Below are 27,803 nucleotides of genomic sequence, written 5' to 3' on the forward strand. Positions count from 1 at the left end.
CCCTCGACGTCATTCCCAGCGGGCCGGCCCGGCGAGTTTCCCACGGCCGGCGCAGGCCCGGGCCCGCGAGCCCCTCCATCCGCCTCTCCGCGCCCTGGCGCCCGGCGCGGGAGGCGCTCCCTCGCCGCCGCGGGGACCGCAGGCGGCCATGGCTGCGGGCGCCGGGGCCAGGCCGACGCCGCGCTGGCTGAAGGCGCTGGCGGAGCCGCTGAGCGCGGCGCAGCTGCGGCGGCTGGAGGAGCATCGCTACAGCGCCGCGGGCGTCTCGCTGCTCGAGCCGCCGCTGCAGCTCTGCTGGACCTGGCTGCTCCAGTGGGTCCCGCTGTGGATGGCCCCCAACTCCATCACCCTCCTGGGCCTCGCCGTCAACCTGCTCACCACCCTCGTGCTCATCTCCTACTGCCCCACGGCCACCGAGGAGGTAGGGAGCGCCCGAGGCCCGCGCCTCGGCGGCGGCGGAGGGACTCCCAACTGCTGTCCCGGGAGCCTGCATCCCCCGCCCGGGCTCTGCCCCCCGGTGCGCCGCGCTCCCGCGGCGGGGGGGCGCCCGGAGAACCGGGGACCCCCGCGAGGCTGACGTCCCAGGCCAGGAGGGGCCGAATACGGCCACTGCCCCTGAGACCCCTCTGTCGCGCCTCTACCCCTGTCCCGTGTCCATCTTGGGCCATCCCCGGGCGGCGGAGGGGCTGTCAAGGTCACTGCCCGAGTCTCATCTCCACCCCGGCCACCCCCCGGGCGGCGGAGGGGCTGTCTGGAACACTTCGAGCCCGAGACCCCCCACCCCATCCAGCGCCAAGCTGCGGGACGGCTCAGCCTCGGTTACTTAGCACACTGGGGACTGAACACCCCCATCTCCTGCCTGGCACCAGGGCTTTCGTGGTCGAGTTAGCCAAGCCCGAGGTGCCCTTCGGACACTTTATTTATAATCGTCTGTTTCTCAAAGGTTGTGCTAGTGATCCTGAAATTACTGGTACTGCTTGTCAAAGATAAGTCACTTTTAAGAGGTGACTTCCTCCTTGTTTGACTTTTTCATAAAAAACCAACTAAAGTGTTAGCAAGGTGGTAATCATTATCTCCACCCAGGGATCATAAAAGCCAACAGGTTTTACTAGTAATGAGTATTTGACCTGTGCCAGAAGTAAGCGTAAATAATGTGGACGTTATCGGACGACTGTTAATCAGAAGCAGCTCTTGGGCTGAGCGTGGGCCGCATAGGAAGCATAGGAGGTTCCCTCCCATCTACAATTTCTTAGAGGACATGAGCCCAGTCTTACGTTGCACACTCTGTGATGATGCTTTCTTGTGTCTGCCCTCCTTTATAATCATATTTGAGTGTAGGTCTATGGAGAACTAAAGCGACTTGAGGTTGGAAAGCCAGGAATACAGTGGAAATATTTCATACCCTCCATATATGCATCTATTTTTAAAAACATTTCAGGGAACCTGCATTGAAAACACATCTTGTCAATTGATGGTTATGTTTATCACATATAAGTTCTTGGCGGATTTTCCCATTGTTATTCATGTTCATACTGTTTGAAAAAGTAAGTTGCTTTAGTTTGGGGCTTCAGCAGGCTATTTGCAGAATTTCCCAGAAGGCCGTGGGCTGACATGAAAGAAGCCCTGGATTTAGAAGTGGAAGGCTTAGGTTATAAAACAGCTCCGCCACACCACGGAGAGAGCTGGCAGTATGCTTCCTACCTATGAAACAGAAAATTTCACAAGAATGAACACCTGTCAGATCAATTTCACAAGGATGCAGTGAGGATTAAATGATATATTTCATGCAGATAAATGTAGAAAATTGTAATTTGTTGAGTAAAATTAAAAAGTTACTCAACACATTAAAATATCACATTAAAAATGCCAAGGGGGGGGCCCAATGGAAGACATAAATTGTGATTAATTAATTTGTAGGCTCAGCCTCATTTTAAAAAGGAGGGGGTGGAATCTGAGGCACTTTTCAAAAAAAAAAAAAGTGAAAAAATCAGAATGGTCCAAAATAGGGGAGTAAGGGTTAAAATAATATGATGAAAACTGAGAAATTTCTGAAATGTTTTGTCATTAGATTCTGCACATGCCTCTAAGTCACAGAAGCAGTGAGGGGAAATGCCATTACAGGATTCACACTGCCTGTTTGATAAAATCCAAGCAATAGTATAAAGAAGCAAAAGCAGTTCAGGCTATTTTGCTTTGGGGTCACAGAGCTAGTAAATGACACGACCAGGCAGGATTCAGATTTATATCAGTCTGACTCCAAAGCTCATTGTTTTTTACCATGTACTACCACCTTCTCATCTGGTGTGTCTGCCTTTCTCTGTGGGATATATAGGAAAAATGCCTTGTGTTTTATATAATTTTTATCAGGTGTGTAAAGTGCTTTCGCATCCATTCTTGCATTTGTGTCTTACATTAGCCCTTGGAGGATGGCAAATTTTTTCCCTTCCTAGACTGGCCTTTTCCACCATTTCAGTATTTCTTCTATCCACCCATCCTGAAATAATAATAGTATATATTTTTATTAAAAGGAAATTGAGGCCTGGAGGGTTAAGTGACTTTAACATGGCTTGGAACTTGTTTCCTGATACTTGGACTTAAGAATCCATAGTGCTTTTTCAGACTTCACAGATAGCTTCCAGAAAGGGTCAAGAAAAGAAACAAGGTTTTTGGATTTAGATGCTTGAGTTTATCTACCCATGTAGGATGTAATCCTACCCACGTAAGATTACCTATATGTAATGCTGACTATGTATCTATATTAATAATAACATTTGATCTATTTTTAACTACTGTCTTAATTTCTAGGACATGACTGGGGATGAAGGAATATTAATAGAAAAATTAAATGATTTATATTAAGTTCTTCCAATGGTGCTCTAAACTGCATTTCATACCACCATTTCTGTTAGGGAAATTTCCACTCCAGCCAAATCAAACTACTTACCATAGCAAGGAATTGTCTCCTTGTCCTTCTCTTTTCTCCAACTTCCTTTATCCTGTCCCACTTCCATCTTTCAATACCCAGTTCTAACACTACCTTCTTAGGAAATTTTTCTTCTTTCTCCAGAGTTAAATCAACCACTGAATCCCCTTAACTCCAATAATAATAACAAAAATAACTAACATTTAATGGGTATTCACTGGGTACCAGGCATTATTTTAAGCTGCTTTTGTCTATTATCTTATTTAATTCTCTCAACAACTTAGCAAAAAGGAACTGTTGTTATCTCCGTTTTATAGATGAGGAAACTGAAGGGAAAGCTACGTGGCCTCTGCAGGACTTTGTAGCTGTCCTGTGGAACTTCTCCATCTTCTTTTGGTTACGTGCATCCTTATTGAGCAGAACAACCCACCAAATTTTAAGTTCAAAACAGTGATTGCCCACTTACACATTCTCCACAGCACAGCGCCTTGCACAAAGCAGATACTTAGCAATATTTGCTAAATTGTTGACTGCAATAATGAAATTAAATGAAATATTGGGAGACGATGTTTTTCCACCTTACTCAGTCTTAGCTGATCTTAGATTAAGTACTTAGCAGTGTTTGGCCTGGGTAAGTTTACTAAGAGTAACCAAGAGTTAGGGCCAACAGACAAACCGTGAACTGAACTGCCCTCTCCTCACCTTGAGGAAGCAGTTCTCTGAATGTTAATCTCTTTGCAGTTCTTGGCCCTCATTCCTTGGCTGCCTAATCCTAAAATAGAATCACAAACCCCTGTGGTCTGAGGGACCTTAGGGCTTATTTAATGCAATGTCTACATGTGTTTGTGAGAAAACTCAGTGATTTGAATCCAGTTCTTCAGGCATCAGCCCAGTAGCGTTCTCTACCACAAAACACTCACACTCTTGCTTTTGACTGCTATAAACTGTGGCTGTGTTCTCGTTTAGGTTATTTGAGTAAATGTTTTTGCTCTGCCCTCTTAACCTTGGTATATGAATCCATGTCAGTGTCTCTGTTAAGAGTATGGTTATAGCAGATAGGTGCCTAGCAGAGGGCCAGGTCAAAGGGCATTAAATGATACATTGCTTTTGTTTAGAATGTTGAACCAAAAATCAGGTTTCTGTGAGGAAGTCAGAAATGGTTTATTCCCTGTCTAGGAAATGGTGTATTCCCTGTCTAAATAATTCAGATTATAGTTGCCTTTGCACTATAAAGAATTATTTGTTGGGGGAATAATAAAAGGCAATCTTTAGATTCCTACTCAGATTTTGTTTATAGGCTTGGTTTCTTTCAAATCCAGAATATTTCTTTTTTTTTTTATCACCTATCTCCCTTTTTTTTTTTTTAAACCCTCTCAGTACCTCAAGTCTTAAGTCAGGACTCTTGACCTTGGTATATGAATCCATGTCAGTGTCTCTGTTAAGAGTATGTTTATAGCAGACAGGTGCCTAGCAGAGGGCCAGGTCAAAGGGCATGGAATGATACATTGCTTTTGTTTAGAATGTTGGACCAAAAATCAGGTTTCTGTGAGGAAGTCAGAATATAAACTCCAAAGGGGGAATATAAACTCCAAACTTCAAACTTTAAGGGGGTGAAAGTTCTAGAAGCAGAGTAGGGACTAAAGTGAGGCAAGCAGGCACTCAGGCCTCAGAGTTAAAGGAGGCACATGCAGGACCCTGAGAGTAAATGCCTCCTGTGGTCTGAGCCACGGCCACGCCCCCCTAGTCCCAGCCCTGTTCAGAAGGAGCCTCTGCAGGTCCTGCCGCAGTAGCTTTGCTCTGGGACTTGGCCCTATGAGTCGTGGCTTGCCTGCCCTTGGTTCCCAAGGAACGAGCTGTCCTTCTCTTAGCCTTCTGGTTCAAATGTGGATAAAACATGGCACTGAGGTGCAGAGAAAGAGCTGAGCTTTAAACCCCAGTCCTGGAGTGTCTGACCCAGGCATAAAGGCTGCGACCACTTGGATTTTGTGAAATTAAAGAACAGAGCAGATGTTAGAGCATCCAGTACAGCTGGTGTGAACGGGAACCCTGGCCCCGAGCTCTCTGCACACCACTCCTTTCCCGTTCCCCTTTGCCCGGTGGGACACTGGCCTTCTCAGTGAGAGCTCTAGTGAGTACCAAAGCAGGTTAAAAAAAAAAAAGGATGATTCACACAAAATATGAAAAGTAAGAAAGCTACCATTCAAAGGACAGATTTCTAATGTCCTGAGAAAGCCCCTCTGGCCCTGCAGTGCTGGCTGAACTGCAACTGTGGGCGCTGCCTTGGGTCCTTCGGCCTGCTGGTTACCTGCTCATCCTGAAATGGGTGTGCTCGTCTCTAATGCTTGTCCTCCTAAGCAGAGCCAAGGCCAAAGGTCCCAGTTAAAACCAGACCTTTGGGCCCTTCCTGATTGACCTGACTGGGAAAGATCTTACTCTTCCTGACCACCAACCACTTGTGGAGCCTTCCAGGCCTCAGATGGGAGCCCTTCCTCTGTAAATAAGTGCTGTTAGCCTTACAGCAGGCGCGCAGTACAGGTTAGAACAAGTGTCAGAGAAGTCTATTAGAAACTCCATGGAAGTTCTTTTAAAAATCATGAGAATCACCAAGTCCACCTTTCAACACTACACCAGCGTTACATTTTTTTTTTTTACTTATGTTTACCAGTTTATTAAAGAATATGATAAAGCATACAGATGAATAGCCAGATGAAGAGATACATAGGCCAAGCTCTGGGAGGGTCCAAGGGCAGGAGTTTCTGTCCCAGTAGAATTGGGGTGCACCACCCTCCTGGTATGTGGATGTGTCCACCCACTTGGAATTCCCCCCAACCCCATACTGTTGGAATTTTTTTTTTTTTTTGAGAGGGAATCTCTCATATTTATTGATCAAATGGTTGTTAACAACAATAAAATTCTGTATAGGGGACTCATACAGGGAAATGTAAAGTTGGTAAGTGAGAGAGAAGCCATATTGTTTGAAAAGATTAGCTTTTTACTTCTTTGCAGATTTATGCCCTGTGGCTTCTATGCCCAGCAATGGTCTTGAGGTATCTTTACCACTTGGAAGAATTATGATACTCAGTAATTTTCGATATGAGGCACGAATTCCACTAAAGGGCTGTAATTAGGAAGGAAGAAGAAAAGCTATAGAAGTAGCAGACAGAAGAAAACATGGGAAGATTGATTATTTCTTTGACATAACTTCTTGTAGAGTAACATAAGCATGTATAGGTTTTAACAAACTACTAATTAAATTGCGTACACACATTAACAATAGGAATACAGATACATAACAAAAGCACACCTACAATTACCAGCCATATCCAGTGAAACCAAGAAAACCAGTTATGTACCCTAGGCATTTGTGAAAACTTATCAATAATATGATGGATATTGTCCAACTGAAGTTGAATAGTTTGAGAAAAATCAGACAAATTAAAACAACACATTCCTGGGAACTGTTCACATCCCATATGTTCTTTTGACAGTAGATAGTCTATAGTCACACGATTTTGGAGCGCTGCAACTTGTACTTCTAATTCTTCGTTGAGTTCTGACAATATAGATCGAGTCACAGCGTTACATTTTTGTCACATAGGTATGATCTGTCTTCTAATTTTCTTTCTTCTTACCTCTTATAAATGCAGCTTCTATTTTAATGGAGAGAGAAATCAGTTGTTGCTTAACTGAGATCTCCTTGTGACCAGCTGACATAATTGTTACTGGTTATGTAATACCTTTTGTATCTGCATCGATGTACCAAAGCAGTTTAAAGCAAAGAGGTATTTTTTAAGTATAAATATTCATAGAGGTACACATTGTATAGTTCCAGTATTTCCTAAAGTTTTTTTGCTTATGTGTATTACCTATACCATTTTTATTTACTATTTTTCTTCACATCAACTTTAAATGGGCTCCTTTCTAAAGACAGACTCATTCTAAGCCTTAGTAGCTATAACATGATAGATTTGATAGCTTGCTAGCTATGTTTTTATTAACTTTTTCCAAAGTACATTAAAATAAAGACAAATATTACAATGAAAAGTCTACCCGTGAATCACAGAAAATTATCTTCTGTAGCATCAGTAATAATAATTAAAATTTACTGAGCTCCTTCTGTACGCCAGGCACTTTTCTAAGCACTTTATATGTAATAATTCACTTAGTTCTCACAATGTGACAGGCATAGTAATTATTATCATTTTTCAAAGAGGGAGACTGAAGTGCCAAGCAGTTAAGTAATGCATCCAGTTCACTTGGCTGTTAATGCAAAGCAAGGGTCTGGGGGCAGGCAGGGCTGAGGGTCCACATTCTTAACCTTTCTCCAAGAAAAGCCCAGACAGAGCATGTGTTCTTCCCTTTGGAAATCATTTTAACAGATAGGTTACCAGATATTCTATTAGCTGGTAGGAAACACTTAGGTCATTGGTTGGTTTTAATCTAGTTTTTTAGCTCCTATGGTGTATACAGTGGAATTTAACAACAGACAACATGATTCATACCTTTGAGAGGATTTTATTCTAATACAAAAGATAGGGCCTTGGAGACCATCTCTTCTAGGATTTTCATCTACAGAAACCTAAGAACCTGTTAGAGCAAATCCTGTATTTTAAAATCCGAGCTGTAAGAACAGTTTGTCCGGTGAGCAGAGATGTGCTCATTGATCCCTTTCTAAGTATCTTTTTCCTTTTCCTGATGCATGTACTCATTCAAACACATGTACGAAAAGAGGTATGATACCCAGGATAAATAGCTGGTCCACATGTGTTCTCTCTGATCGGTTGTTTTTAACAAGAACAGTTGCCATTTAGTTTGGTTCAGATCTCTAATTACTCTAATTCTATAACGAATAATAGCATCCTGTAATTCAAGTAACTAGGAAAAATAAAATTTACCAAATACTTTTATACAGTTCCTTTTCAGTGATGTAACTGAAAAGTAATTAAATTTATTAATGATTTTTTTAATGACTAGGGGTTATGATTGATTGTCAGTGATTATTTTGCTTTCTAGGAAAACAATCTTTCATGAACTCCTATAAGATTCATCATTAATAAAGTTATTGCTTAAATTGTGATAATAGCCACATAGTTGAATACTATAATACTATGTTCTTCATTTAAAAGAATGATGTAGATCTTCATGTTTCACCTGGAAGTATTTGTATGATAATATTTTTTAAATTCTGATTTTAAAGGATATAATAGATACTATGAAAATTATATAATTAAAAACTTTAAATGTTAGGGAGCTTATATTACCTGGAGAAGATCTACTTTTTGGAAAAGCTTCCTTCTATAGAAGTGTCCTACTATATTGTTATAAGTTTGAAGTTCCTATTCCAAGCCTGATTTTTCCATGCTTACATTTAAAATTTTTGAAAATAAGTTTACATGAAAGCTAGAATTAAGTTGGGGTGGCTCTGTAGATTCTGCTACAACCTGCAGTCTCTTCTGTAATTACACCGTTTTGAGAAGACTCCCTGCAGGAAGGAAGGGTCCTGCTGTTCCTGGCAAGTGGATCTCCCACACGGAGCCTGTTTTGCAGAGACAACAGATTAGAAAAGAAATTGAAAACTTGCAGACTATTTAATAGCTCTCAGGCCAGAATGCAGGTGATGACAGCAGGGTAAAGAAAAGACAGTTCAGGCACCTATGGCCTTGGGAAGATTGGAAAAGGTGTGAAAGGTGCTGGTGGGCCAGTGTGACTGTCAACATTTCAAAGATAGGAAGCTCACATGGCACATAGGAAGCTCACATGGCACACAGCCATCTCCTGCACCGGACAAAAAGTGCTTCTCCGCAAGTTTGAAGGAATGCGTAGTCTATAAAGCAAGAATCCAGCTGAGACACTCCATCTGGTCTGTGCAGCCTGGGGCCTGAGAGATGCCCTATCTCAGGGCAGGTCAGCAGAGCCAGGTTTGATTCCTGGATCCAGTCTGGCTGCTTCTCTGGATGGGATTTTGTGATCCCTCCCTAAGTTTCACTTTTCATCTCTAATAAAAAGAACATTATAGTAACTGCCCTGTCCCTGTGGATTGCTGCATTAAACAAAAAAATGCCCTTTGCTGTGCTTTATAAGATAATGTTATTTCCTTTCCAATCTTATCGTTGTACCTATGGATCTTCTGTTCCAGCAACATCTAGTCACTGACTTGTACTAAACCTTTCATTTTCTGGTCTCTACCTTTGTTTCTGCCTAGATGACTTCTCTCCTTCTCTGTTTAAATTCCCCCTTCCTCTCTTTACCTTTTTAAGCTCTAAGTCTCTACCTTCTCTAGTATCCTAATGCAGTAGTTTTAAACTAATGAATCAGCCTTCATTCTCTTTTTCCAAGTGAAGGGCAGAGTTCATCCCCAACTGTGGTATACAGGAGTAACTGAATTTATTTCAGTTTGGATTTCCATGAATGCCTTGACCTTTACCACAGCCAGTCTCCCATATCAGACGTCAGAATTAGGCTTTTAATGTGGACCTTTGGGATGCTTCTTGAAAAGCTCCAAATTTTCGGTATAACAAAGTTCTGTGCATAGAAAGGACAATGAAATCCCGTCTGGTAGATGACTGACTTTCAGAAGTCTGTCACTTAGGCGAAAAGTATTTGATGGAAACTAGACGATAAGAAGAACAGTGATTTTTTTAATGTCATTCCAGAATTTTAATAACTTCAATTTCCAATTTTTACATACATTTGAAATGTAACTTTGCTCTCCTTTGGTTATTAAAACTAAACCATATAACTTTCCATTCCAGGAAAATGGGTAAGAATTTGCTGGTTTGAAAATAGCTAATTACCAGAGTTGTTATCTGCAAAGCACTTTGGGATTCTTTCAAAAGATTCTAGATGTTTAGTTTTGTTGTTTTCACTTTTGTACTGTCATAATGATGTCTCACTTCTCTGTTTTTTAGCCCTCTCTTAAATCGTTTCATAGTTTCCAGATAAGCCTTTAAAAGTATGCAAATCAGAACTGAATGTGACATTTTAATATGCATGTTGATAACTCAGGTTGCCTCTATTCTTAAATTATTTCTAATTTATACTCCTTTTCTTCTAAGTAGAAGACATTATGTATGTAATGTGTCTTTTTCCCTTTGGCTTCTCTTAGGATTTTCTGTGTATCACTGGAACAGAAGCAATTTCATATGATGTGCCCTGGTGCGTTTTTAAAAATATTTATTCTGCTTGGGCTTTGTTGAGATTCTTGGATGTGTGCATTTATAGATTTCATCGAATTGGGAAGTCTTCAGTCATTGTTTCTTCTTATACTTTACATTACTTTCCAATTACATATATGTCTGACTGCTTCTGTTGTCCCACAGGTCATGGATGCCCAGCTCAATCATTTTTAGTCTTTTTTCTTTCTGCACATCATTTTGGATAGAGTCCGTTGATAGTCTGCAAGTTCATTGACCTCTGTCTGCACTGTCTGATATTCTGCTAATCTTATAGAGTATATTTACATTTCAAATCCTGTATTTTTCATTTCTGGAGGTTTTCATTTCTGAGTCTCTCATGTTTTCTGCCACTTTCTTGAACATGGAAGGCTTGTTTATACTTTCAATATCCTCATCTGCGAAGTCCAGTATCTGTCATTCCTGAATGTGATTCCACTGATTGATTTTACTTCTAGCTGGGGAATCTCGTTCTCCTGCTTCTCTGCATTACTGGTAATTTTTAATTGGATGCCAAACATTGTGAGTGTTATATTTTTGAGTACTAGATTTTTTTTCTTTCTGTATTCCTTTAAGATGTTGTATTTTGTTTTGGCTATAGTTAAGTTACCTGGAATCAGTCAGATCCTTTTGAGACTGGATTTTACATCCCTTAGGACTGTCCAGGGAAGCCTTCTGTCTGTGGCTAATTGACCCACACTGCTAAGGCAATACACTTCTAAAACCCCTACCTCATGGCCTAAGGATTACAAAGTCTTTCTGCTCTGCCTGTGAAGAATGTGAACAGTTCACAGGTTTTTATGGGCTTCAAGAATCGTGTGCCTTGTTCTTGGGGCAGTTCTTACCTTGACCTTGGTTTGTCTCATTCAGGAACAGGTCACTTCTCAGCCAAAGACTCAAGGTACCCTTCTGTAGCTCTCTACAGTGTGTTCCCCTCTCTTCATTGCTGCTTTGCTCCACAAACTCTAGGTGCCTTAACTTTCCTGAACTTCTCATTTCTCTGCAGCACAGCAAGATTGCTGGGCCTTGCTCAGGTTCCCCGGTACTCCTGTACTGGCGTCTGCAAACTGCCCACGGGCATTGAGTAGAGCAGTCATAGGCTCGCCTCGTTTGCTTCCCTGGTGTCAGAGATCACAGTGCAGAACTGCCTGCAGTGGCTGAAAACTGCCATTTCACTTATTTTATTGCTTTTCTAGTTGCATAAGGTGGGAGAGTAAATCCAGTCCCTGGGCACCCCATCTTGAATGGAAGCAGGGATCTGTGGTTGGTGTTGAAGATCTTTTTTCATAGCAAAGACTTACTGAGTAAGTGTCATATATAAAAAGTATTATATTAAATTAATATTAAAAGTTTATGTTATATTTTTAAAATAGTATTATTAAAAGAACTGTGAACTAGGTATCAAAACCCAGCTTTTCATCCTTGCTTAATTAACTTTTGTGCTTCTCACAGTGTGGACTTCTGGGACCCTCTATCCAGAGGGCTTAGAGGAAATCACTTCAGTTCTCAATTTAATTCTCATCTGTAGGAGGGTTAAAAATGGTCTTTACAACACCCTGAGGTGACAGAAAGTGAGAACACAAGAAAATGTGTCAATTGGCATCGATTGAACTATTTTCAAACGAGGAAGCTTATTGTCACTTAATAATATTTATTGTTTGTTTATTTTTAGGCACCATACTGGACATACCTTTTCTGCGCCCTGGGACTCTTTATCTACCAGTCACTGGATGCTATTGATGGGAAACAAGCCAGAAGAACAAATTCCTGTTCTCCTTTAGGGGAGCTTTTTGACCATGGTTGTGACTCTCTTTCCACAGGTAAATTAGTGGAGGTTTTGTCCTACAGTTGAGTTGTTTGTTGTTGTTTTTTTAATAATGGCTTAGAAATCAAAGTGAACCGACCTGTTTGGATGGTCAGTTTTTTGTATGGGTGCGCATTTCGGAGCAGGTTTGCACAGTATATTTTAAAAGCATGTTCAAGAATTAATTTTGTATAGTGAACCCTATTTTGATGCCAAGATTATGTATTTCTATATATAAAACTTCTTTCTGAACAGTACATGGCACTTATTTCATTACTTTTAATTCCTAATGGTTCTTAAATTTGTTTCTTTCAGTATTTATGGCCACTGGGGCTTCCATTGCGATCCGCCTAGGAACTCATCCTGACTGGCTGTTTTTCTGCTCCTTTGTTGGAATGTTCATGTTTTACTGTGCTCATTGGCAGACCTACGTGTCAGGCGTGTTGAGGTTTGGAAAGTAAGTATGTGTTTCAAGTTGTACGTTTTTAAGTATAATTGGTTTTCACAATCCTGTTATACTTCGTTTATCCACAGTAAGGGACACAAAGCTTCAGTCAGGAATTTAAATATCTTTGGACTTATTAAAGCATGCATAAGTGCCACACCTTAAGTCTTTTAGGTATTCTCTATGTCAGTTACCTATTTGAGCATTTTTTTTTCTCGCATTCTCCGCCTTACTAATTTACTAACCCAAGCTTACATTAGACAAGAGTAAGAGAAAAATAAGAAACCTGAAAAATAAAGGAAAAGAATATTCAGTTCTTAAGTAAACCACATTCATAAAATTATGAGCTATGGAATCTAAATGTCCTTTTTGGTAAAAATTCATGTGCCTCAAAAGGGGAACCCCTTACATTAGTCACCAACAACAGGTAATCGTGAGAATCTTGGCTTCATTTAAGGCTGTCTTATGTGGTTTCCCTCCTTTTAAAAGACTGAATAAAAAACATGCCAAATGAGACTTTGTTTCACTGGGGGGAAAAGTGCGTAAGGTTGTTTACTAAATATTACTACTTTTTGCTACTTAGTTTTTTTCTAATTTTCAAAGCCCTTTAAATTATTTATTAGACAATATTGATTCTGCTTTAAGTATGCTAGTTTAAAAGCACCTGCTGGGGAACCAGACTGGGTAGAATCCAATTTTGGCCCTAACATACACGTTATCTGATCAGAAATAAATTATTTAACCTCATTTCCCTCAGTTTCTTCATTTGCAAAATGGCTGTAATTGTGTTAACGGGTTATTGTCAAGATTAAATGACAATTTATCTAAAGGACTTAGTATGGAATTTGGTAGACAGAAGTACTCAGTAATAATTTAACACTACCAGACTATGCTCTTTTTCTTTTAATTCAGTTTCTTTTGTATGTTTACTTTCTCATGAGTGACATTGAAAAGTAACTAAAAGAAAATAAGATGTCTTAAGTATTTATCAGATTTAATAAGGAAATAAGCACACAAAAGAAATTTAGTTAAAATCAATTTGAGAATGGAAGGTCAACATAATTTGAATGATTTTTTGAATAGTGATATAATATTTAAACAATTTCAATACATATTTTTACAATATTTATATATGTATTTACTGAGCATCCAAGATATATACCAGGCCCTATTCTAGATGCTAAGATAATAAGAGTAAATGAAACAGACAGAAACCCCTGCCCCCCTTGGGGTTTACATCCTAATATGGGAGACAGACGATAAAGTGAGCTAAACGAGGAAATACCACATATAATTCACTAGACAGCAATAAATGCCTGTGTCGAGAAACTGTGAAGAATCTGGGGTTTTACCCTATTACAAGCTACGAAACAAGCCTGTTCATGTTTCAGGGATGCTGGCAGAAGACACAGAACATGTGTGTTAGAGGCAGAGGACAACTTTATTACTCAGGGCAAGAGCAGGGGCCTGAGGTTCCCGTTGCTGCCAGGTTCACATGCCCCCACCCCCGAGTCCCATGGGCCATGCCGATGGGACCAGGTGCCTGCCTGTGTCACGGGACAGAACACTGAAGAATCCTTTGCTTTTCCAGTGAATAGGAGCAAGCCTGCTCTCTGTGGGGGGTCCAAACCTCATCCTTCAAGGGTGCTCACTGCATCCACAGCCCTGAGAAATGGCCTGGTAAAGTGTGCTCAGGATCTTGCATTCTTGGCACACCCAGCAAGAATGCACAGCAGGGCTCAGGGCCCATGGCCACCTGACTCTCCTAATTGTGTGAAGAGGGAAAGGAAGAGAGTGACTATTTAAATACCACTCTACTTTTATTATGAATATAAAAAAATACTGTCCTATACTGTTTCATAGAACAGAAATAGATACACTGTTTTACTTGTGACTATTTTGTTACATGTTTTATGTCTTGAAAATAGTAGATTTCAATACAAACATGAATTTGTCACCTTGATTTAGATCATTGAACCCACAAAAATTAATAACTTTTTAACTAGAATTTTCAATTGTTAAGGTTTTTTTCAGTTAATCAGTGACACATTAGTATTTTCCTTAGCAAAGTTAGTGGAATAATTTATTGGATTATAGTTAAAATCTGTCCCTGTATTAACGCTTGCCGTGTGAGACAAGGTATATCTTATTTATAGCACATTTGCTCCTATGTAGCAGGGGTCTTGTACTATTCAATGGAGCAAACAATGCTTCAGGCTTAATCTTAAAACTGAAACTAAATCCAGTGTTAATTTAGATTATGTGGCATTTTGTTGTTTACATATGAATATTCACACTTTGTGTTAATTTTCTCTCCTTTCAAATGCATGGGGATTTCCATATGGTGTTAGTTCCACTTCTCAGAATATTTGTGGGAAAGGACTACTTTCTACTTTGCCACCATTCATCATGGATTAATAATATGCAATTTAAACAATTAAAAAAAAACAGACTTACAAAACACAGTCCCCAATATTTCATTTGACTCAACAGAAAGAAAACTACTCTGTCAAATTATTATAGAAGTTTCTAAATGCTTAAATCCTAATTTCTATACTTATCTCAGTGCAGGTTGGTAGCAAACCCAAGACCACACTTTGAATAGCACTGTTGTAATTGTCCTCCACGGTAACAGTTTGGGAAATAAAGATATACCTGCACCATATCCCCAGTATCCATCTTTGTTACATCTTTAAAGTCTTTTTTAGATCCAGTTTTTTAAAACTTGGACCCATTAATAAGTTCTCTAAGTCTGTAAAATGTTATACAAAATATTCCTTTGTTTGTCTAATATACATTTCAAGTTTCACCTGTCTCTTCATAGTTCAAATATTTAAGGATTTCACCCTTTTTATCGTATCCTTACAGCTTTCTTTTTCCCAGATACAAGAATTGTCATTTATTTATCATTAAAAGGTAGAGAGGGAGAAAGAACCTTTGAGTTTAATTTAAAATCAGTGGTATAATGATGCATATGTGAAACCAAGGATTCCTAGCCCCCGGATGTATCAATGTTCCAATCCCCGTATGTATCACTTAGTTCACTGAAAGTTTGTTCTGCACCGCCTTTCCTGGTTACTTCTCATCATGAGTCAGACCCCGGGAAAATTATGAATAACATAATGTAATTCAAGAGTATAAAACTCTGATGATGAGACGTAAGTGTAGTGGAAGAATGTTGGCTCTGAAGTCATTTTCCTATAGCACTATGCAGCTGTTCCCTTACAGGCATGGGAAGGTCACTTCAATTTCCCCCTCTAAAAAACAGGAATAATTATAGCTCATAAGACTCATAATAGATGCTCAGTAAATGTTAGTCCCTTTCCCTCTTTTTCTCCATAAAGTATCATATATTATACTATTACATTTACCTTTTTCAGCTCAGCTGTTTCTCCTTGCATCCTGAAGGCCTTGGTTTGCCTGCCGCTGATCTTACGAATACTGATATCGTTACTCACATTTTCCTTTTATTTGTGGATTAACATCAGTTCACATTTTCCTCCTGACTGCCACCAAAATGACTCAGTCAAGGAGTCTCTTCTTCCATATCTGGCTTTATGTTATCATCTCATGGCTACATTTCTTACATTCTCAGAGCAGTAATAAGTATTCCCCTAGCATCTAAAGACTCTGGGGCATTGTTCTCCTGGCTGGGAGGGAACAACTTTAATGAGTTTTCGCATTTCCTTCCCTTTATAAAACATGCTCAGCAAACAGCGCCAGTTAATACAGTTTGGTAAATTGTTATGTTAACAATTATGACATCTGCAACATTTTATAAAGCAACTAATTTAATAAAATCACTACTGTGAGGAAAAAAAAAAGACTCTGGGGTATCCAAGTGGAGATGGAAAGGAGGTATAGAGAGACACAAAAATCTGGAGCTCAGGAAAAAAAAGATATGGATTTGAAAATATGGATTTAGAGGTCATAAGCATTTAGATGAGTACAGATAAAATTGTTCAGAGACTCTAAAAGGAGAAAACATGGAGTTCTGAGAACCATCATTTAAAAGGTGGAGAAAGAAGCGGTCAAGGAAGGAGGCTAAGAAGAGCTTCCAGCAAGGTAGGAGAATCAGGAGAGAGCATGGAATAAATAAAACATAACAAAGCATTTTACGAAAAAGAGAATGATTTAAATATTGCACAGAAGTTATGCAAGATAATAACTGAAATATATCCTGTGGATTAGACAAAATGAAAGTCACTGTTTACGTTAAACAATTTTGGTAGAATAGGGCCAAAAACAAGACTGCGCTGGATGAAGCCGCAAATCTGAAGAAGGGAGGAAATGACAAATGTGGACTACTTTTCAGTTGACCTCTTTATGAAGCAAAGGAGAGGAGTCAAGAGCTTCAGGGGATGCAGATTGGAGACCGATTTTGGTTGGTTTAGTGGGCTTTTTTGAAAGAAATTTAACCATGATAGAAGAAAAACATCTGTACATACCAACAATACTATAGTGACTATGACTAACTATACACGTGTACACTGTTCCCTGTGTGAGCACATGCTGTTGGCAGCCTTTTTCATTGAACACTGTAATCCATTGATAATTCAGTGGTGGAAGTTAAGGTAAAAATAAACTAAGCCTATAAATATTTTTACATCTTTGATTTTTAATATATGGTTAACTAACCTTCACATTCAGGAATTTCATTTCAGACATCTTTTCTAGTCTTTGTCCTTCCTCTTTAGAGTGGATGTAACTGAAATTCAGATAGCTTTAGTCATCATCTTCCTGCTGTCTACATTCGGAGGAGCAACAATGTGGGACTACACAGTAAGTCTGGGTACTTAACACTGATATATTTAAGTACTTTTTAAATATTTAGAAAAAGGTATTCATTGTTCATTTTCATCTGACCATTTCTTAATCATCTTCCTTCATTTTATAATTTTACTTTTGTGTATACTTTATTATGGTATTTTTCTCTATGCATGAATATATTACCACATAAAACAAAAACAACCCCATATCCCAAATACAAAAATAAACACAGCAGGTGAACTGCCTTTTCCAGGCCAATATTTATCTCATAAAACAGATCTTAAGAAAAGTAAATTCAGTAAAATAGTTTATGTTTGAAAGTTGTCCCTCAATATCAGAAAAGAGAAGTTGCTAATTTTCATTTTTATAATCTCCTGTGAGGTGTAGTTTTCCATGTTAAGGAGTGCGTTTATTTTTTGCTTGGTGGTGCCCTCAGTATTTTGCTACAAGTTGACTCTCAGAAGGCCACTGTCATAAATTCATGCTTTTCACTGGAGGAAAATTGATGAAGTAAAGTTTTCTTTCTCTGCTACCTAAGTCCACAACACTGGCTGATTCACAACCTCATTCCTGTACAGTTAATAATAATAATAATGATAATATCAATACACAACAGGTAACATTTTTTCGACAGTTACTATTTTCCTAAACATTTTACTATCACTGTTTCATTTGACCCTCAGAACAACCCAGTGAAATAGATACTATCACTGTTTGTGTTAATAAGTAAGTTTAAGAATGATTACGTAATTTGTCCAAGGACACACAGCTAGGAAGTACTGGACATAGCAATTAAGCAGACTGATTTCAGACTCTGTATTTAATCACTAAGCTATATACCTCCAGTAAAAATAGTAAGAGATACAACACTAAATCTACTCTTACCCTAGGATCCTTAGCATTTACCCAAATAAACTGAAAAATTTATGTTCACACAAAAACCTGAACATGGATATTTATTCATAATTGCCAAAACTGGAAGCAACCAAATGTCTTTCAGTAGGTGAATGGATAAACTATGGTACATCCAGTCAATAGAAGATTATTGAATGTTAATAAAAAGAGCTATTAAGCCATGAAAAGTCATGGAGAAACCTTGAGTTCATATTACTTAGTGAAAGAAGCCAGTATGAAAAGACTACATATTGTATGATTCCAACTATATGACATTCTGGAAAAGGCAAAACAACGGAGACAAAAAGATCAGTCTTGCTAGAGGTTGCGGGGAAGAAGGGATAGACACAGCACAAAGGATTTTCAGGGCCGTGAAGCTGTCCTGTGTGCTACTGTAAGGATAGATGTGCCTCGTGATGCATTTGTCCAAACTCACAGGAAGTACACCAAGAGTGAAACCTAATGTAAACTATGGACTTTGGATAATAATGATGTGTCAGTGTAGGTTCATGGATTATAACAAATGTACCACACTGACTGGGGATGTTGACAGTGGGGCAATCTCTGAGGAAGGGGCAGAGAGTATATGAAAACTCCATGTATTTTTCTGTATAATTTTGTTGTGAACCTAAAATCACTCTAAAAATTAAGTCTATTTTTTAAAAATTTAGTTTCAGAATTGTAATTTATAGTTCAGTATCACTAGGGCTCAGAGATAGACTTGAGCAGTTAAGTAGCTCAAGTAAATGATCTCAGGCTTATTTATAACCAACAGTATATTCCCTGAGATAGTCACATTCCTTCTCAGCATGTAAGAATAAATAAAAGAATAAAGGATATGCTACTGTGAACCTCTAAACAATACTAGAGGGATGTGATGAATTTCTCGTAGTAGCTGCTCAGCTAGTACCCATGAGGTGCATGTGGACCTAGAGGCAATTAGGTAGCTCTGGCCCTTAAGTCAGATGTAGTTGTCTCAAATTTGGAATTCTGATTTAGTTATAATGGGGAAGAATTTAATGTTAAAATCATTTAATTCAATGTTTTGGCAATACCATAGGAAGAAAGCACACCTTCTTCTCACCAACAAGAATACTTTAGATACAGATTTTCTCAGTTTAATTGTTAATCTTCACTTTCCTCAAATTTTGGTATACTATTTCAAACTCTGTTTTCAAAACATACTAGCCTACAACTTTTGGCAATTCATTGTCACTGTCTTTTAAATCCTTTGCTGCCTTTGGAAGTTTCCTTGAATGGCAGTTGACTAACAGGTAAATATACTGCTAGAGATTTATCTGGATATTAACTACACAAAGTTTTTGCATGCACTCACGTCACGATGCTTGTCACATTCATGATGCAGATCGTGGTGTCTTTCTTGTGATGCTGCCTTCTAGAGGTACTAAATTCAACTGTACTATTCTTTTTCCTGTTTTTTTTAAGTCAAATGAAGGCTTGTGAGATTACATATTTCATCAAAATTATGTAAGCAGGCTTAGCTGAATTTGGTGGGTTCATTTTTCACTTAACAAATAAAACCATTAAAAAAAGATACCACTTCAGGCTACATTCCAGAAATTAAGGTTTGATTATTAGAAAAAGGATAGCCCATTGTACAGGGCCATATCATACTATTTCTTTACTGTTTAATAGGAAAAGAAATTCTATTTTCTTAATGACTTGTTTCTTTCCTCTACCCCTAAAGATACCCATTCTAGAAATAAAACTGAAGATCTTTCCAGTTCTTGGAGTAGTAGGTGGAGCAATATTTGCCTGTTCAAATTATTTTCATGTTATCCTCCATGGTGGTGTTGGCAAGAATGGATCCACTATAGCAGTAAGACATTCATTTCATCATTTAGCATTAATTTTATTATAAATTTTGTTATCAGCCACAGAGATACTAAAAATATGCCAAAGTTCAAGAATGGGAAGTGAATGAAATATCTTAAAGAATTCTTTCTAGGCACATAATAACCAAAACATTTTAAAAACAGTTTAGACTGGTTTACAAAAGCATTTTTTCTCTTCCAACAGCTTTTCCCTGCCTAGTCTTTCTGACGGTCCATTTAATCATCCACTGTGTCATTACTGAACACAGTTAAGAGTTGCCATTTGTTTTCCTGTGTGTTAGGACTTGTGCAAGAAGGGAGGAGGAGGACGACTAGGGAATGAGCTCCTAATGGGATGGCAGGAAAGCTACCAAACGCATGGTTTCATCTACAGTGAAAATCCCCTAGCAATTTATCACTCATGTAGATTTTATTGAAATTTCACTGAACTATATTTCTTAAAACTATTCTAATATTTTAAAAGGTAAAAAGTTTAACCTTAATTCTTTACCTTAGTGCATACACCTTTTATTTGTGATCTTTACACTTTTCTCATACTATAATACTTTTGTACAGTCATTTTTAACTTCTTCAGTACTTTTATGCAGGGAAGAATCAGAAATCCTGCCAAGTTTTTAAATAAATATGACATGTAGTTTTCAAAAATATATTGTCATCTTCAAGGTAGTTGGACATAAGAATAAAAACACAAGTTTTTATTCCAGTGATGTTATCTCCTATCAAAACATTGGTAGAATACCTTTTTAGAATCACTTTCAACTATAGCTTCTTCTCTTTCATTACCTTGATTGCTATAGTTCAGAATTTCAGTCCCATAAGGGTGGGTTTGGTTTTGAAAAAAGGATAGTTATTTGGAGCCAGGTCTAATAAATAAGAGTGATAGACATGAAACATAACATCTTTAGCAAAAAACAAAGTCTCATTCTCTTAACTGACTTTAAATTGGCTTTCAAGACATTTTGAAAGGAATCCATGTAATTATTATCAATCTTTATGAATGCATGTTATACACATCATTCAAAAGCAAAGTATAAAACTCAGATACATATATTCTGATACATTTGGAATAATTTGTTATCTTTTGAGATGTTTTCTCAGCTGACCTCAGTACAGTACTCTGCATAGGAGGACTTAGGAATATTTGTTGATTGACTCTGGATGGTAAAATACAGCACTGACAGGAGCATGAGTTCTGCAAAAGAAAATAGGATTTAGGGAGGATCATTACCCACTTTGGAGAATATTTTATAAGAAATAATATAACTACCTCAAAATAATTAAGATTATTGTTTTGACAATTTAAAAAGTGGTCTTCAAAGAATGCAACTAATTGGGGTATATGTGAAAAATGAAGGGTTATTACATTTTTATAATGAAAAAAAATTATCTCGCATGTCTAAAATGAAAAAAAATGAAAACAAGCACTATAGTTCAGAAGTGGTTGATTTCAGATTCTTAAAGTACTGATTTTCCATCTTTTTTAGATGTACATTTCTTGAATAAAACATACAGAACCATAATAGAGACAAAATCACTGTTTTATTAGTCCAATATAGTCTCATAATATATTGTTTACAGTTTTATAGTATCATTATTATAATTTATAATACTAATTTATGACATGTAAACTTAAAAAACATAAGGCTGTTTTAATTAACACATTTAAGTTGGTGGTTATAGATTTAGTAAGGCTTAATATGAAGTTTATTTCAGTATTTTGTCTAGGAAAAGCAGTGGTAAAGGAATCCTGACCCACACAGATGAAAATAACAGGTTGGATTGTATGAGGTTACATAAGAGCATTCGCAACCTAAATGCAAAATAGGTGAGTAGGTGTTGGTATAGAGAACAGGGCAAAATTAAACTCTTCCTAATCGATGATTAAGATATTTTGTAAAATTGGCAGGTTAAGCTTTATTGTGGTGTCTGCACAAAAATATGTTAACTTGGCAATTCCAAGTGTTGATGGCCTTCATAGTACAGTGGTATAGAATAAATCATAGTGCTATTTTTTAGTGGTTACTAGTTGAAAATGTGTGTGTAGATAAAATTAGAATCAAACATCTGTGGCACCGTATCACCTTCGTATAACCAACCCTCAGGTTCTGTGGAAGATTGAAAAGCACAGTGAAGGTCTCTGTACTCCTTTAGGCCATGTACTACCTCATACTCTTCTAGGGCTCTAGTTACTAGCACAAAGTAGATGCTCAGAAAATGTTTCTATTGGAATAAATATGATGTTATAATGTGATGTTAGTTGTCTGCTTTGTCCTTTAGGGTACCAGTGTCTTGTCACCTGGACTCCACATAGGAATAATTATTATACTGGCAATAATGATCTATAAAAAGTCAGCAACTAATGTGTTTGAAAAGCATCCTTGTCTTTATACCCTAATGTTTGGATGCGTCTTTGCTAAAACCTCACAAAAATTGGTGGTAAGCAATTCTTTTATGATTCATGATATAAATAATGCACCCAGTCCTTAAACACAAAGCTGGAAACTATTTCATAGAGTAGATGGGTGTTTGTGGTGTTAACATCACCATAGTTAGCTACTTGTGCCCAAGTAAAACTGTGAATGAGAATGTTATATTCAGGAGACAGACTCCATAATATACTAAGTTCTTTTAATTATTTGTTTAGCTGTAGTTATAAATTATAACTTTGATGTCAGGGAATTTCAATATTAGAAACTTAAATAAACTACCCAGTCATGAATTTGGTAAGTTTTAGATTCAGTGTTCCTGTATCAAATATGAGATTAAGTGCTCTCCTTTATTGTATCCTTGTCTTAATAGTAAATTAAAGTTATAATTAATTCTGCCCTGAAACCTAAAAGTTAAAACATCTAAAATTTAATAGTGAAACTATTTTGTTTACTTTTTTATAGATAGCTCACATGACCAAAAGTGAACTGTATCTTCAAGACACTGTCTTTTTTGGCCCAGGTCTTTTATTTCTAGACCAGTACTTTAATAATTTTATAGACGAGTATGTTGTTCTGTGGATAGCGATGGTAAGTTCTTTTCTGCTAACATTTTTATTTTCAACAGATGTCAGATAACATTATGTTTAAAAGTCATTTCAGTGAGGTATCAGCCTCACTATCCAATTCACACGGTATATGTTTCTGAATATTTTAGATTACTTCTTTCTAGGTTTTATTGTGTGTAGAAATGGCCCACCTATCTGGAAATCAGGCATCCCACAACTGAAATGCTTGAAAACACAACTGTGCACCTTAAAAATATCTTCCCCCAAAAAAGGTACAAAGATGTCAAAAATCACTTAAGCCTGCCCAAAGGACTACAAATATTTATTAGTGTCTCACTTTGACTTTATCAGGCTTGTTAGAATTATTCTAAGTGATAGCAGGTAACAGGTAAATTAGGTGGGATTAGTGTTAGCAAACGTGGGCACTTCTGCATCAAGAACTGTCAGTTTATACTGCACAAGTGAACCAGAACAGACTACCATCAAGTAGAATATTCTGGAACTACTTTGTGCTACAAGTAAGCAAACCTTTATCTGTATGGCCCCTGAGGATTGTGCATAATTCATATTAATAATGGAGATTCACATCAGGCAAAGGTTAAATTCTCAGTGATTACATCCTACTTAAGAAAGTGATGTGGATTTAACACATGTATTACTTCCTATTCAAGATGCTTATAAAGCATAGAATTATAGTGCTTAAGAAAAAAGCTTCAGCCATCAGAAGAAAAGAAAATTATTGCTACTAACACCTTAATCACAACTGTGGGTAAAGGAAGCAAGCAGTATTAAATGTTTTATTTTATTTAGACGTTGTCTTTATGGTCAGTCTTCAATTACTGGTACTTGTTAAAAATTTCGCTTTATTTTCCACTACCTCTGAAGCTCAGTGGCCTTCACCAAATTGTTAGTGATATATAAACACATTTCAAAGTGTGCTAAAAGAAACACAGTGAATCTTTGGTAACTTGAATACCCCACCCAGTTTGTTAGATTTAGGCATTAAAACAATCATATCTCTTTTGTGCATGGACCACAGGGGTACATCTGATGATCCTTTATACTAGGTTCTATACTATGGCACATTTTCTGGAGTAAATTAGTAACTTAATATCCATTTTTGGTCCATTCAGAAGTCTCCCATTCTTCAAATGATGGCGAGATGCAAATCTCAATCCTTGGGAATTTTTCAGACAATATTCTAAACAGTGCCAAAAAATCATAATAATTTTAATTTGGTATCCACTATAAATATTTTTATGGTTTCAAATTCAAATTTCAACCTAAACTTTAGAGCTAGGGGGTGATTCTTCAAAATCTGTAAATTCAATGTGGGGTTTCTTTTAGTGGATTTACATTGTGTATCACCAAATGGAATTATAATTAAAATGTCAGATGTTAAAAATTCAAGCACCTATTTCGTAATGCATGAGTCCCTCTGGTTAACACAAGTGGTGGAGAGAATGGTGAGGAATAAACAAAAGTGGTGGAGAATATGGTGAAAAAGTCAAATTCAGTTTTTTTAAAAAAATACTGTGGACCATGATTAAAAACAAAAAAAATGCTATATGGGCCAAGCAAAACATGTTTGTTGCTTTTGGCATCCTTAGGGAAAAGGTTCTTGCTTCAGAGAGAAGACGGTCACATGGAGCTTTTCAAATAGAGCTTTCCCCCGTGGCGGAGCGTTCCCTGTCCGTCAGAGCTGAGGCCCCTTTTTCTGAAAGGAAGCATTTGCCCCTAGTCTCTTGGAAAGGTTTCAATGTGTTCCCTCCTCCTTTGGTATACAACACAATTTTGTATATGCCCACCCTCAACTGTGGTGTTTTTCCAGGGCTTTACTTTTCTTAGAATCAATCTCAAAGGACTAAGAAATACATAAGATGGAATGACTTCATTAAAATGACTGATAGCCTCTTTCAGTAAAAAATTTGTGACTTTGTTGCACAGCAGAAAATCGAAAACATGGAGTCAGAAGACTTGAGTTGTTGCTTTCCAGCTTTTGTATTTTAGTCTAGGCCTTTTACTATGAGCCTCAGCTTCTGTAACTGTGAAATACTCTGCATGTTTCCAGAAGACTATAGTGAGGTCCAAATACGAAATATATGAAAGCACTCTTAAGTGTAGTATTTTTGGAGAATAATTTTAGGCTAAGGTTTCAGAAAAGATAGACCATAATCCATTTTATGTTTCTTTTCTTCCTAAAGGTCATTTCTTCATTTGATATGATTATGTACTTTAGCACTTTGTGCCTGCAAATTTCAAGACACCTTCATCTCAAAATCTTCAAGACTTCATGTCATGAAGCGCCTGAAAAGGTTCACAAGCGTATTGACTAATAGCCCAAGGAAAAGAGAAGCAGTTAGGGGAACCTATGAGTCAGGGAATTCCCATTACAGGAGGCTAGTATACTACTAAATAAGGTTATATTTGAATATAAAACATTGTCCTATAGATTCCATTATGCCTTTTTCAGTTACGAAGCCTTCATTGTACATCAGCATTTTTGATCACAGGTATTATAGGAGAAATACACTCTATAAATTAATTAGAAACAAAACCAAAGAAATTCCAATTTTCTAAGGATAAAAAAATGAATACATAGTTATAAATAGCAATCTCTGTCTCAAAAATCCTTATCAAACAATTGGGTGGGTATTCACTGCCAAAGGATTACATAAAAATTCATGACTTAGACTTTATACATCTTGAGGATGATGCTTACTTTGATTGCCAAAAATTGAGGTGTTCATAAGACTGCATGGATTGTAATACTGTTAATTATTGAGTCAGATGTTGTAAGATTTTTATTAGCCATTTTTCAAGAGGTATATTAATTACTGACATTTAAAGGATATACTTGCTTTAGTATACCAACTAGAATTTAAAAGGGCTGCCAGAATTTGCTGTAATTTCTATTTAGTAGGAGGAGTATGTCTTACCAGTCCAGAAAAACAAAATCTTTACAGTGAAGGTAACTTATTTCTTGGTATTTCGAGTTAAAATTTGATTGTCACAAAAACGTGGACATGTATTCCCTTTTATGAAATAAAAACAGCAGCTAAAGCACATTTGACATGTAAGAAAAGTAGTAACTTATGAAAACATGGCAAAAATATCTTCCCTTTAGAGTTTCAGCCAGTTACTTCAAGTACACATTGACTCATTTGAGGTAAAAAAGGGGAAAAATAAGCATCAGTTATTCAACTGCTACTTGCACTCTGCGCTGATTCTTTTCACTCCCACTTCAAAGTATATTGCTCATTGTGACTAGAACTATCACAAGGATCCTAGGTGTTCCAAATCCTCAGACTCCCATCTTACCCTATTTTTATCCAAGAGTTCTGTAGACCATAAGCCATATGAAATAATTTTAAAAAGGAGTAATGAACATGTACTATACCTTAAGCAAGAAAAAGGCACACTGAAAAAATGGTCAAAGTTCATATTCCATAAAAGGAAAAAAATACTTATGTCCATTAATTATACAGAAAACACTCTGGAGCACTTATTTTGCCTCTGTAGCTATTGGTAATCTCAAATAAGGACCTTCTTAGAAGTGTGAATAGTACTTAAGATTTATATTCCAACCTATACTTTAACTTAAAAGGAGAATCCTTTACAAAATGCAAAAATTTAGGAAGTAAACTGTCCCCTTAATGGCAGATATTCATTAACGATGGAGGACTAATTTCTTCCTGTGTAACTTATCATAGAGAGAACTGGCCTGGGCTTGTTTTAAAAGTTTGGAAAACGTTAAAACTAAGAGAAGGGTGGGCTATAGAAGCAAAAATTAGAATTTAAAATACAGAAACACAGGAGAAAATCACTCCTCTCTTCCTAACCGGCGTATTTTTTATTTTGAATGATTCAGTGAAAGCAATTTCAGCAAGACATACTACATTTAAGTGACCTAGTTCAAAGAAATGCTGAAACAATTTAATATTTATTAAATCAAGTGTTTCATATTTTATGTTTTAAAGTGTACATTATAAAAGGATAAGAATTAAATGCTCAAGTTGGGAAGTAAATGTAAAATAAAACATAGATTTACTGAATATTAAAACTGAAAAATCTACATGTTTAACTTTATAGATGTTCAGTACTTAAATCATAAATAATTCAGTATGTTAATGATGTGCTCTTAATCCTTACTAAGAGCATATGTCATTTAATTGTGATCAAGCACAATTTAGTGGCATTTTGTTGTCCTTGTGTAAATGGCATGCTCATAAAGCCATATCTTTTTTAATCTGGTATTTATATGTCCTCTTCATTTGTCTTAGTGGTTTTTAGCTGTTTAATTTATTCTAGAACACAACTTGCTTTTAATAAATTTTATAAGTGAATAGACTTTCTTTTGAAATCTTATTTTCATTCAAGTTGGCTGTATAAGTGAGTATAGATTTTTTTTTTCCATATAAGAACAATATAACCTCTGTACTTATGCTTTCTACCTTTTGGGACCGATACAAATACATTGCAGCCAAAACCTGAAGTTAAATAATCTTTATGCTGAAAGTTAATTGACAAATGTTAAAGAAAAAAATTTCACTTACTGCAATTAAAGAGCTGATAGCGTGGTACATATAATTTAGGAATTGCTGCTATTCACATGACTGTTCAGATTTTATTTGGAGGGTAACAGAACGAGGAGTCTTACACATAAGCTAATGATTAACAAGATGTAATACTTTAAACTAGAATTTTAAATCACTCTAAAGATTCAATGCCTCTTAGCTAATGTTATAATTCTATCATATTACTTAGGTTCAAGTTGTTCCTTCAAAGAGTCATCAGAATAACATGGACTGAAGAGACTGTCCAACATTTGCCATCTCTTGCTGCTGCTGTTGCGTGAAAGGAGATATTAAACATTTGTTTAGATAAGTGTTATACATATTTGAACAAATAAAATATTTCAGTGCTCACATTAATCCTTATATT

The 27,803-nt window shown here is 37.2% G+C and overlaps 1 protein-coding gene across 7 annotated transcripts; it reads left to right on the plus strand.

The window, feature by feature from the left end:
- On the plus strand, positions 1–27,793 carry CHPT1 (choline phosphotransferase 1). 7 transcript variants are annotated; one of them, XR_005058230.2, is made up of 9 exons: positions 3–421; positions 11,768–11,915; positions 12,215–12,356; positions 17,042–17,126; positions 19,717–19,848; positions 22,142–22,300; positions 22,756–22,881; positions 25,064–25,258; positions 27,627–27,793. XR_005058230.2 is itself a non-coding variant. In XM_037007131.2 (9 exons), the coding sequence occupies exons 1-9, from the start codon at positions 149–151 to the stop codon at positions 27,669–27,671; spliced, it is 1,221 nt and encodes a 406-aa protein (XP_036863026.1). In that variant the 5' UTR covers positions 4–148; the 3' UTR covers positions 27,672–27,793. The 7 variants fall into 7 exon arrangements, 5 of the variants coding, with proteins under 5 accessions (XP_036863030.1, XP_036863029.1, XP_036863027.1 ...); XM_037007131.2 differs by having other exon boundaries at positions 4–421; positions 25,064–25,174; XM_037007135.2 differs by lacking the exon at positions 22,142–22,300 and having other exon boundaries at positions 1–421; positions 25,064–25,174.
- The last annotated feature ends 10 nt before the right edge of the window (positions 27,794–27,803 follow it).

Source organism: Manis javanica, chromosome 10, assembly GCF_040802235.1.
Source record: "Manis javanica isolate MJ-LG chromosome 10, MJ_LKY, whole genome shotgun sequence".
In the NCBI taxonomy this organism is placed as follows: Eukaryota; Metazoa; Chordata; class Mammalia; order Pholidota; family Manidae; genus Manis; species Manis javanica.

Excerpts from the sequence above, each read along its gene's own strand:
- CHPT1 (XM_037007131.2), top strand. The coding sequence starts at position 149 with ATGGCTGCGGGCGCCGGGGCCAGGCCGACGCCGCGCTGGCTGAAGGCG. Across the intron at positions 17,127-19,716 it reads CAACAATGTGGGACTACACA|ATACCCATTCTAGAAATAAA; the intron begins GTAAGTCTGGGT and ends CTACCCCTAAAG. Across the intron at positions 19,849-22,141 it reads AGAATGGATCCACTATAGCA|GGTACCAGTGTCTTGTCACC; the intron begins GTAAGACATTCA and ends TTTGTCCTTTAG.